The sequence below is a fragment of the Fistularia commersonii genome, chromosome 26 (assembly GCF_037954325.1).
Source record: "Fistularia commersonii isolate RoL2024-O1a breed Wild chromosome 26, RoL_Fcom_v1.0, whole genome shotgun sequence".
NCBI lineage: Eukaryota > Metazoa > Chordata > Actinopteri > Syngnathiformes > Fistulariidae > Fistularia > Fistularia commersonii.
The window spans coordinates 1,422,501-1,434,075 of NC_141309.1; the positions used below are offsets into that span (position 1 = coordinate 1,422,501).

The 11,575-nt window shown below is 50.1% G+C and overlaps 1 protein-coding gene across 1 annotated transcript in view; it reads left to right on the plus strand.

Moving 5' to 3' along the window:
* The window catches only part of lzts3b (leucine zipper, putative tumor suppressor family member 3b), a 10,569-nt gene extending 236 nt beyond the window's left edge, over positions 1–10,333 (plus strand). The window contains exons 1-7 of the mRNA XM_086173376.1: positions 1–3,418; positions 4,451–4,921; positions 6,082–6,249; positions 6,346–6,474; positions 6,549–6,740; positions 6,814–7,044; positions 7,908–10,333. The exon at positions 1–3,418 is cut by the window's left edge and continues 236 nt beyond it. Coding sequence (XP_086029502.1) covers positions 2,606–3,418; positions 4,451–4,921; positions 6,082–6,249; positions 6,346–6,474; positions 6,549–6,740; positions 6,814–7,044; positions 7,908–9,008 — 3,105 coding nt within the window. The 5' untranslated portion in view covers positions 1–2,605 and the 3' untranslated portion in view covers positions 9,009–10,333. The remainder of the gene's footprint in view (positions 3,419–4,450; positions 4,922–6,081; positions 6,250–6,345; positions 6,475–6,548; positions 6,741–6,813; positions 7,045–7,907) is intronic.
* Positions 10,334–11,575: the final 1,242 nt, after the last annotated feature.

Sequence of the window (11,575 nt, forward strand, 5' to 3'; positions counted from 1 at the left end):
GGGCGGCCTCAGTTTTGGGAGCGCTCCCTCTGGAGGACAGGGATAATGCTGGAACAGGTGTGAAAATATTCATCGCACTTGTAAAAGATATTTATACCTGGGCGCGTCGAGCGACGCATCGATCCGTCGTCGCTCATTGTTTCAACCCTTTGCCGCAAATCAAGCCTACAGTTCTGTAACAAATCCCACCTGTCTTAAGGTTTTCATCTTCAGAGAAGCGTTGATTTTGATCTATTCCGGGCCGATTCGTGACGCCGTTGAACTGAACTTGCGAAAGGTTGTGGTTCAGGTTTTGACAAAATAACCTGTTAAGAGCTAAGAAAAGGGAAAAACAAAAGAAGAAGACATTGAAATGTAAAAGATGGCAAGAAGAAACGTCAGACGTATGCATATGAAATATATGTTAAGATAAGATGAACTTTATTGATCCCCATAGGGGAAATTCCTTTGCCACAGCAGCTTAACAGTTATAAATGTCAAAAGCAATTAAAAAAATAAATAAGAATAAAATAGAATAAAATAGAATAAAATAAAGTAAAATAAAATAAAATAAAATAAAATAAGATGAAATAGAATAAAATAGAATAAATAAAATATATGAATATATTGATAAATAAATATATATGTTTTGCTGTTAGTAATCAAGCTGTGATATTTAGGTGGGATGTAAATAAGCTCAGCTTGCTCAAATAACAATGACCTTGATGGCTCTAAAACCATAAATAATGTCATCGATAGTGATTTCAATTGAATATTGTAGAGTCCAGCCCGCTCTGCCCTCCTCGCCGTGATGTCCCAAAAACACGCCTGGATGTGTGAACTGGAGAGCGGGAGTCCAGGGTGAAGTGAAGGAAAAGCGGTAGCTAACAGGGTGGATCATCCGGACCATCGTTCTAGAACAGGGATGTCGAAGTTATTTCCACCGAGGGCCACATCAGCATCATGGTTGCTGTCAAAGGGCCACATTATTCTAAATGTAACTGAAAATAATGTAAGCTCAGTGTAACTGCTCCTAAATGTTAAATAACTGAATTTATTGTTCATTCAAATCCAAAATGTTACATATGCATCTGCATGGATGTGAAAAAAGATATGTTTACTAGTTTCTCTGGTTTATTGTATCAGGTTAAGAAAGCCACATTACTCAAACTATCCAAGTAAATAAAGAAAAATGGCATCCAACACTAGTTATGACATTAACTTTGTTCAAAACCATCAACTTAAAGGGATTAATTGTATTACTCAAAATTGCATTGATGTGGATACACTGCAATCTGATGGCGCGATGCCGTCACTTAGCGGGTAACGTGGTCGGCATGAATTATGGGAAATGCAGTTTATGAGAGATGAGATGAGATGAGATGAGAACAACTTTATTTATCCCGAAGGAAATTGTTGTGCCAGAGTTTCAAGCAAAAACATAACAGTAATAGATAATAGTAGGAAGGAGGGAGAATAAGAAATACAATGAAATATAAAATATAAATTGTCAAGGTTAAGGCTATCAAGTGTTTTAAGGTCTTACGTACAAAGATTTGAAGATTCCCTGCGGCTGAGGGAAGAGGAATTAAAAAGGTCAATGCACAATGACTTATTTGATTTATTTTAAGAAAATCAAACCTAGTAAGACGCTCTTGCGGGCCACAGAAAATGACGTGGCGGGCCACATTTGGCCCGTGGACCTTGAGTTTGACAGTTGTAGAAGATGATCTAGACAACTTCCTCCAGGAACGAGCATTTGGCGATAGTGGCGAGGAAACTCTCAGCTCAGCGGCGGCGGCTTTCTGCCTCAACTGGTTGGAAAGAGGAAGGGAGCCGTAGAGGAGGACGAAGACAGAAAGCAGGAGTGTGATGGTGGTGGGAGGATGATGGAGAACGATCCTATAATAATAATAACAACAGCGCTAACAGAAGCACGACTCATCCTGTCAAAAATGTGAGATTTTTTTGGACCGAATCAACCCTTCTCTGCCGGAAAATCATCTTTATTTAATTTGTCACAGAACTGTCGTTCTGCGCAAAGAAATTTGGTCGGCGTAAACTTTACGAAGATAAGATGCGATAAACTTTATTGATTGTTTTGTCACAGCAGCGTGACAGTTATAAGTGGCAATAAATACGGATATAAATCTAAATAGACGAACAAGGCGACTAGAAAAAGCAAAGACATCCGCAAATAAATAGACGGCAGAGAGAACAACAACAGCAAAGATGTCAAGGATAAGAATGAGCGCGAGGAGAGAAGAAAAAAAAAAGAGCGAGGGCGAAAATAGACGACCGAAACGAAACGACGACATGGACGGGAGTAAAATAAATCGACAGAAATAGGCAGGGCCGAGACCGACGAGGATTTAACGCTAACGGCGTGAGGTCGTGACGCGTGAGGCGGTGAAAAGCGCCGGACGTTCGGGTCGATGTGTTTTCTGCATTAGCTGCTATTGTGTAAGGACTCATTGTGCACTTGCGATATTGTATAACCCCTTTCATTTTTCTGTGTTCCTCCAGTGTGTGTGATGACCCACACTACTCCCCAATGTATCTGTGACCCTCCCCAAACCTGACTCCCAACCGCTAAGCCCCCGACCTTTGACCCCCCCGCCCCACTATGGGCAGTGTCGGCAGCGGGGTGGCAGGAGAGCAGGAGTTCGCCATGAAGTCCGTGGGCACGAGGACCACCCTGCCCCGAGCCCCTCCTCTCTCTCGCCGTTGCCCCGCCGACCGCAGCTGCAGTGCAGAGCGCTTGCCCCGCCCCCCGGCCACCGTATCCGACGGGACGGCCTCTAGCGACGAACGAGGGAGCGTTAGTATCGGGACGGGGACCTGTACCGGGACCGACCGGCCCACCGAGACGGCCTCCTCCACCAACACGGAGTGTACCATGACCGCTCCGTCCAACAACAACCAGCTGGAGTGCGGCAACGGAGCTCACCGGAGGGAGCGGGAGAGGGAGTGGGAGAGGCAACGCGAGAGGGGGCGGGACCGGGACCGGGACCGGGACTGGGACCGGGAGAGGCTGGAGAGGGAGAGGGAGAGGGAGAGGAACCGGGAGAGGGAGAGGGAGAGGGTGGAGAGGGAGAGGCTGGAGAGGGAGAGGGAGCGCGAGAGGGAAAGAGCCAGGGAGCGCGAGAGGGAGAGGATGGAGAGGGAGAAGATCGAGAGGGAGAGGGAACGCGAGAGGGAGAGGATGGAGAACGAGAGGATGGAGAGGGAAAGGGAGAGGGAGAGGGAGAGGGAGATGCAGGCGGCGGGGCTAGATGTTTGCGGGAACATCGTGGGAAGAGGAGGAAGTGAGAAGAACGGTGTTGGCGTCAACCAACACCAGCACAGAGAGATGGTAGCGGCCAGAGGTGACAGTGAGAACAATCCCCCCGGCCATAACCCGCCCAAGATTCTGCCAGTGTCAGGAAAGCTCGAGCAGGTACACGGACGCGCGCACGCCGTCGGGCAAATGTGCGTTTTTTTGTTTTCTCTTTTCGTAAAGATGCGTCTCGCGCCAAAACCGGGGCTCCCCTAGTCTTGACGAAGCTAAGGGGCTGTGGCGTAACGGGGGACTTTTCCCACATTTTTTTTGGGGACTGCCCTAAACTGATGAAATTCTGGGAAGAGGTAAAAAAAAAACAAACAACTGAGTGGGATTTTAAAATTAAACAGACCAATTGATTCACAGCAATTTATCATGGGTACAGCATCAACAAGCGATTGTAAGTCGCTTTGGATAAAAGCGTCTGCCAAATGCAATGTAACGTAATGTAATTAAGGAAAAAAACAGGTGTTTTCGCTTAGAGTTCTTCTATTAATTGCACATAAAATGATCCCAGTAAACTGGCTCAAACCCCACCCACCTACTGGACCAGTCAGAGGCTTCAGGATGTAAACTGCATGGACTTCAGACGGACCTATATCTTGTCAAATGGGCATCCATCAAAAAATATTTGGAGAGTTGAAGATAGAGCTAGATGTTTTGTTTTTTTTTTGTTTTTTTTTATTTTTCGCTTGCTAGTGAGGAAATAAGTGACCTATAAAGAATATTGTATAATGTGTATCTTGTCATGAGGTTTTGTAAGAATGTGTGTGACTCTGTCAAGGAACCTGTTCTAATAAATGTCCAAAAAAAAAAAAAAAAAGAAAAAGCAAGAAAAAAATAGATATAAGAAAGAAGTCGCCGTGCTGGGGGGCCTGACAGACTGACTCTGACTCCGGGAAACTGGCGCTTTTGGGTGATTGGCCGTGTGGACTCTTTAACCGAGATCACACCGGCTACGATCGAAAGGCTCCGGCCCGTCGTTCGCCGGGACGTCCAAGCCATCGATCCCGATAGTTTCCGTCTTGCATTTTTAAGCGCCCTGACGTGTAACTGTCATTTTCACGATCGCCGCTTTTGCAATTCATGCCGTCGCCTCCGTTCGTCGTTTTTTCTCACCCGCTCTCGCGTCTCCTCCCTCTCCTCCAGGCCATGCAGAACAACTCGGGCCTGGTCCGGCCCTCGGCCTTCAAGCCGGTGGTTCCGAAGAGCTTCCACTCCATGCAGAACCTGGTGGGCCAGGCAGGAGGCGCCGGCGCCGAGGGCAAACCCGAGGCGAGGGCCGAGGGCTTTAGCGAGGGCAGAGGTGGACGTCGGGGCAGGGACGGGGGAGCCGGAGACTCCGGGGAGGTCCCGGAGGCGCTGCTCCTGGACCAGGAGAGCCCGGTGAGGATCACCAGGAACGACGGCGGGGGAAACGGCGCCGAGGTGGTCCAGGGGGTTTTGTCCGATTCGGGGAGGAACTCCCTGACCAGCCTGCCCACCTACACCGGCTCGGGCTCCGGCTGCGGGCCCCCGGCGGTCCTGGGGCCTCTCAGCGCTTCCACCAGCCACATCAACAGGCTGGGCATGGCCGGAGCCGCCGCGGGTCTGGATAAGCTGGAGAAGCCCGGCTACCAGGTAGATCTCCGGTCCGTCTCTGCGCTTCGTCCACGCCGGGAGGAACGCGCCTCAACGTTTTGTTTGTTTGTTTGTTTAGAAGTTTATTAGGACAGTGTCTTCTTCTTCTTCTTCTTCTTCTTCTTCTTCTTCTTCTTCCGGCTTTTCCCTTCAGGTGTCGTCACAGCGAGTCAACTTTCTCCATCTAACCCTATTCTCTGGATCCTCCTCTCTCACACCAACTACCTTCATATCTTCTCTCACGACGTCCATAAACCTTCTCTTTGGTCTTCCTCCAGACCTCTTGCCTGGCAGCTCCAATTCCAGCATCCAACATATTCTCCATCCCTCCTCTGTCCATGACCCAACCATCTCAGTCTGGCTTCTCTGACCTTCTCTCCAAAACATCGAACATGTGCTGGACTCATTCCTGATCCTCTCCATCCTGGTCACTCCCAAAGAGAACCTCAACATCTTCATCTCTGCAACCTCTAGTTCTGCCTGCTGTCTTTTGGTCATTGGAACAGTTTCTAGTCCAAACATCATCGCTGGTCTCACCACTGTCTTGTACACCTTTCCTTTTATTCTGGCTGATGTTCTTCTATCTCTTGGTACCCCTGACACTTTTCTCCAGCCATTCCAACCTGCTCGGACCGTCTCTTCACCTCTTTTCCACACTCTCCTACGCTCTGGACTGTTGACCCCAAGTACCTGAAATCCTCCAGCTTCTTGATCTCCACTCCCTGTAGCCTCACCGTTCCACCCGAGTTCCTCTCATTCACACACATATATTCTGTCTTGCTGCCACTAACTTTCATTCCTCTCCTTTCCAGAGCATACCTCCACCTCTCTAGATGTTCCTCTACCTGTTCTCTGCTCTCACTACAGATCACAATGTCATCCGCAAACATTTTATTAGGACAGTGTACAATTACATTAAGCACAGAGGCAGAGATGTTTGTACCAGATTGTAGCTCATAGCTAATTTCCATCTGTAGTCCTGGACAATACAAATATAAAACTGTACAAAATAGACAATACATATAAAATATACAGATAGGCAATAAAATAACTATACAATATACAAACAGGCAATAAAAAATGTATTTTTTTGCAAGTTGAAAGTGCTATTGTTGTGATATTATTACTGTTTCACCGTGCATTTCGACCCCTCTCCGCAGAACGGCCTTTGCGCCTCGGACAGCGGGCGCTCCTCCTCCGGGAAAAGCTCCTCGTCCTATCAGAGGCTGAGCCACCTGAGCGACGCCCCGGGGCCCCTGCGCCCGTCCCCGTCCTCCGACGACATCATCCAGGACCTGGAGGACCGACTTTGGGAGAAGGAGCAAGAGGTCGGCGCCGTTCGGTCACCTCCCGATGTATCCGTAGCGACCGTCCGCTAGGTGTGGCGCCGCAGGATCTTGAGTTTGTCCCGTCGCCCGTCGCAGGTGCAGCACATGCGCCGCAACCTGGACCAAAGCGAGGCGGCCATCATCCAGGTGTTCGAGGAGAAGCAACGCGTCTGGGAGCGTCAGATGGACGAGCTGCGGCAGAACTACGCCTCGCGCCTTCAGCAGGTGGCGTTAGCGTTTAGCCGCGCGGCGTCCGAGCGGCGTCGGACGTGAGTGACGGGCGGAGCTTTCCTCCTCAGGTGACGCGTCGCGCCCAGCGGTCCCAGACGGCCCTGCAGGCCCAGATCACCCGTCTGTCCCAGGACAAGAGGAGGCTCCAGGAGGAGATGGCGGCTCTGCTCGCCCAAAGGGAGGAGCTGGAGAGGAAGTGTCTGGACTACAGGAAGGAGCAGGCGGACATACTGCCGCGTCTGGAGGAGACCAAGTGGGAGGTGAGATGCCTCCGGGTGCGCGTGATGGGTTCGCGGAGAACGAATTCAGGACCTTCTCCCCCGTGGCGTACAGGTCTGCCAGAAGGCTGGCGAGATCTCCCTGCTGAAGCAGCAGCTGCGGGAGAGCCAAGCCGAGGTGACCCAGAGGGCCGGGGAGATGGTGGCCCTCAGGGGGCAGCTGAAGGAACTCAACGTCCAGCTGAGGGAGCAGGAGGAGGCCATGCTCGGCCTGAAGGACTCGTACAGCACCAAGAGCCTGGAGCTGGAGAAGTGCGAGGCCGAGCTGAGGAGGACTCTCTCGGAGGCAGGTTCTACTTTCACTTTCATCCGCTCGCGTTTAGAAAACCGGCAGATGCGACGTTATGGAAGGAGAAAACATCCTCTTGTTCTTTCTATAGATTCATGAATTCACCTCTGCAGATTGTGCAGAAGGTCAGGAAAGGAAAGGAACCAAAGCTTCAGAGTTCAGGAGATCCAGAGAATCGGCGAGAATGTCGGAGATCAGTCGCTTAATAAAGACGGTTAGCGTCCATGCCTCGCGGCTAGAAGGATTCCCGCTCGGGGGTTCCTCCGGGTTCTCCCGGTTCCTCTTGCAGTCCAAACACATGCAGGAGCTTCACTGGAGAACCAAGCGTTTGAATGAGAGGGTGCGTGTTTGCAGTATGCGGCCCTGTGATTGGCCGGTCCGGGGCGAACCCCACCTCTGGCCCAATGACAGCTGGGATTGGCTCCGGCAGCCAGAGAGCAGGAAGAACCGTGAAGATAACGAATGAACGAATGAATGAAAACACTCGCAAACACAGGAACCGAGGAGAAATCCCCGGCGTCGGAGAAGAAACCAGGACACGTCGCGGACGAGAGACTCCGGCCGAAGCAAACCCTCTCTTTTCCTGCCGCGTGAGCCGCTAAGCAGCTTACATGGATGTATATTTATTATGCAATAGCGAGATTAAGAGCAGTTTTAGCGGCGCGAAGAGCAGTTTAAATTTGATCCGATGGAAGTTAGAGAAGGTTCCTCAAACACCGGTAGGGAGGCTACGCGTTCATATCGCAAATCAGACGTCGCTGATAGACTTTGCATGCAGACACCGGGCGTGGCGTTCAAAATGAGCAGAGCGAGCGAGTTCCTCGGGGAATCAAGGAGGTTTCCCTGCCTTTTGTCAACAGGTGTCGATCCTCAGGGAAAAGCTGGGCGTGTTCGAGGCGGAGGTGCTCAGCCTGAAGCGGGCCCTGAACGAAGTCAGCAGAGGAGCCGAGGTGGTCGTGAGCCCTAATTTGGCGGCGGCGGGGCTCCTGCCGCCCTGGGGGGTCGTCCACTGCCCGCGCAATCCCGCCGAGCCGTCGGCCAACTCCCTGGCGCCGACGTCCGACACCCTGTTGAGTCTGCAGAGCGACGAAGCCAAAGCCCAGAGGCAGGAGGCCCAGCGGCAGGAGAGGCAACAACGCGAAGAAGCTCAGTGGAGGGACGTGCAGCAGCGTCAAGATGTCCACATGCAGCAGGACGCGCAGCTCCGCCCGGAGGCCCAGCTCCGCCAGGAGGCCCAGCTGCGTCAGGAGGCCCACCACCGCCACGAGGTCCAAATCCGCCAGGAGGCTCAGCTGCGTCAAGAAGCGCAGCTCCGCCAGGAGGTGCACCTCCGCCAGGAGGTCCAGCTGCGCCAAGAGGCCCAGATTCGTCAGGAGGTCCAGCTCCGCCACGAGGCCCAACTGCGCCACGAAGCGCAGCTGTGTCAAGACGTGCAGCTGCGCCAGGACGCCCACCCGCCGCAGCGGGTCCAGGACGGCCACTGGGACGAGGCGGGCGAGCTGCGCAGGCAGCTGGAGCAGCTGCAAGCGGCGCTGCGTCTGGAGCGGCAGCAACGGGAGCGACAGGCCCTCAACTTCGACCAGGAGCGGCACACCTGGCAGGACGAGAAGGAGCGGGTTTTGAAATACCAGGCGCAGCTGCAGCTGAGCTACGTGGAGACGTTACAGAAGAACCAGGCGTTGGAGAAACGCATGAGTCAGCTGGGAGCCAAACCCAACGCCAGCTCCGCCACCGCCACCACCACCACCATCACCACCACCTCCCCGTCCTCCTCCAGCTCCCCGCCGCCGCCCCCGGCTCTGTCGCTTTCTCCCCAATCCCCACCTTCCCTACCCGGTCCCATCACCCTCACCCTCTCCCCGCCTTGCGAGGATCAGAAAGGTCCACCTTCTCTCCACCAGCTGGCCCCTCCCTGGGCAGGACCTTCACGCCTGGAGAGGATAGAGTCCACGGAAATATGAGTCGGGGGCTGCGAAACGGTCCCGAGCTTCTCACCAAAACCGCTTCAGAATAAATCACGTAGTTAGAGATAAACACGGCGACAACAGGCCGACCATAAAACGCGACAATGTCAGTTTCCCGACACTTTTAACAGTTTCTCTCTTTGAACCAGTTGCACAGTCCGTTCTGCAGTAAGAGGTGTTTGTGGAAAGCCGGCCGATCGCACAGACGCCGGTCGGAGGACACCGTTTGGACGGGCGTGAGAAAAAAAAAGAACCGAGACAATCAGGGATATTGTCAGATGTTACGACGAGATTATTACGCGGTATTTATTCATTGTACGTCCGTGTCGCTGGTAATGTAAAAGTAGAATTAGTGGTCAAGAGTGTGTGATATTACGATGCATCTTTGGCCGGAGAGCGCCTTACTCCACTCATTCCAGCATGTGTAAGAGAAAAAGTAACGCTGGGAAATGAAAAGAAAAGAAAAAAAAAAAAAGATCAAGTGTGATGATCATTTTCAGTGCTTTGATTATATATTAACCCGTCACCTATACAGCATACGTGTACATGATGTACTGTTTCATTAAGAAGATTATCAGCGTTAAAAAGTTACGATTCAGTTGTCATGTCATTCCAAGCGCTAGGGGTCCGGCGGACATAAATCCAGAGTTCTATATTTTCTACGAATTGAATTAAAATAGAGGTTTAGCAGATGATGGAAAGCCCCGGTCTGAAGATGACAAGATGTTTTCAAACGTTCAGCTGCGGATCTTCTGCAGTGACCAAAGGTGAACGCTAGAGAGCGCCAGAGAGCCGCTTCTCTGAACTCGGCGTCTCCCGACGGAGATGGACGCAAACACACACACTCTGATTTGGTTACTGCGTCATTCACCTTGTGCATTTGCAGCCAAGAAGGAGCTCAGTATCCCCAAAGTTTAAGAAAAAATTATAGAATGTACGATACTAGAAAGATATACTTATTATAGTCAGATTGTACGCGTGTGTGTGTGTGTGTGTGTGTAAGAGAGGAATAGAGTGTGTTTGTATACATATGAAGAGCTTCAATTTTATGAGATTGAGACTAGAGGGACTAGTGGCAATACAGTAAGTGAAGATATATTCATAGAAAGGGGATTTTTATTTTGGTTGTGCGCCTGTGTGTGTGTGTGTGTGTGTGTGTGTGTGTACGTTGAGATGTGCATCCGAGCTCGACTCGAGGGCCGCGAAACACAAAATTTCAATTCCGAGCGAGTCGACGCATCCCCGAGAATAGTTTTCTGCGTATAGTTTATTTAGACAAAAAGAAAAAAAAAAAAAAAGAAAGGGAAGTTAGAAAAAAACAATTATCAGAACAAACACACACACTTATAAAAAAGAAAACGTGGAGAATCTGCCTCTTAGAAGAAAAGCATTCAGGCTAACAGCACGGCGCGGCGTCGCACACACAAGGTCAGATGTACAGTAGACTCAAATGTGAATACCATGGCTTTTCTATGTGTTGTTTATGCCAGCATACAAGATGTTGCTCAAGAATATTAACTTATCTCTAACGTATGACATAGTATTATCATCTTTATTACTGTTATTATATTATGGTGAATTAACAGAGAATATGTGCCACTGCGCTTTCCTTTTTGTGTTTTTTTTTTTCACCTGTATAGAGGGCCCGCCGGCCCGCCATGACGACGGAACCATAGCGACCCCGTCCAAAAATTAATGTTCCTTTTGACGTAGGTGATAAATGTAGTTACAGTATTGCATTGTTTAGAGAGCAAAACGCTACCGATTTTATACATGTTTTGGAATTTTATCGTTTCCATTTCTGTTACTAGTACTGTTTTGGCTTGATTAAAACCACCCTCTGTTAAACATTTCAGCAGAACTAATAAAGATATGTGATATAATTCCACATCGCTTTTGTGCGTTTATCCCCGGAATGACGGATCGCTGTCGGGGAGCACGCAGGGTCACCAGCCCGATCTTTAAAATGTGTCTAGTACATTTTACAGAATTTCAATGTTTGATAAATCAGCGGTAAGACAGATGTTTGGGATGCACCGGGCAGAACCCCCCGGAAAACATCGTACTCAAAGGTCAGATCGGCGATGCTGTGAAATTAAATCAGCTAAAGAGACAGAAACAAATAAACTTGTAAGCGACACGCTGAAAAACATGATATCTCTGTCTGTCATGCTTATGGAGTGGAAATTATTTGCCTTCGTCCCCAGAGCTTTGGTTCGCAATTCTAAGCGGATTGTTACCGATGCAAGACAAACCTCACCCTGAGAGTAAAGGCCGCGGGTAAAGGTGGCACTGAATCGTGGTATCGGCAGCTATTCGCTGCACAAATAGGGCGACATCGACCTCTCAAGGCGACTAAGAGTAGACTGAGGACGCGTGGAATTGAAAAAGGCAATAAAGGGTATTATTTAAGGAGAAGAGAAGCAGGAAAAAGAACCGTTCCTCGGGAACATTGAGTTTTACTTGGGGGCTCTGTTGGCCTTCAGCTGGAGAAGCTGAATGCAGAAGTACTGTATTGTTTGGGATTTCAGTGAACGCGTCGATCTTTTACTGAAATGCAGCTT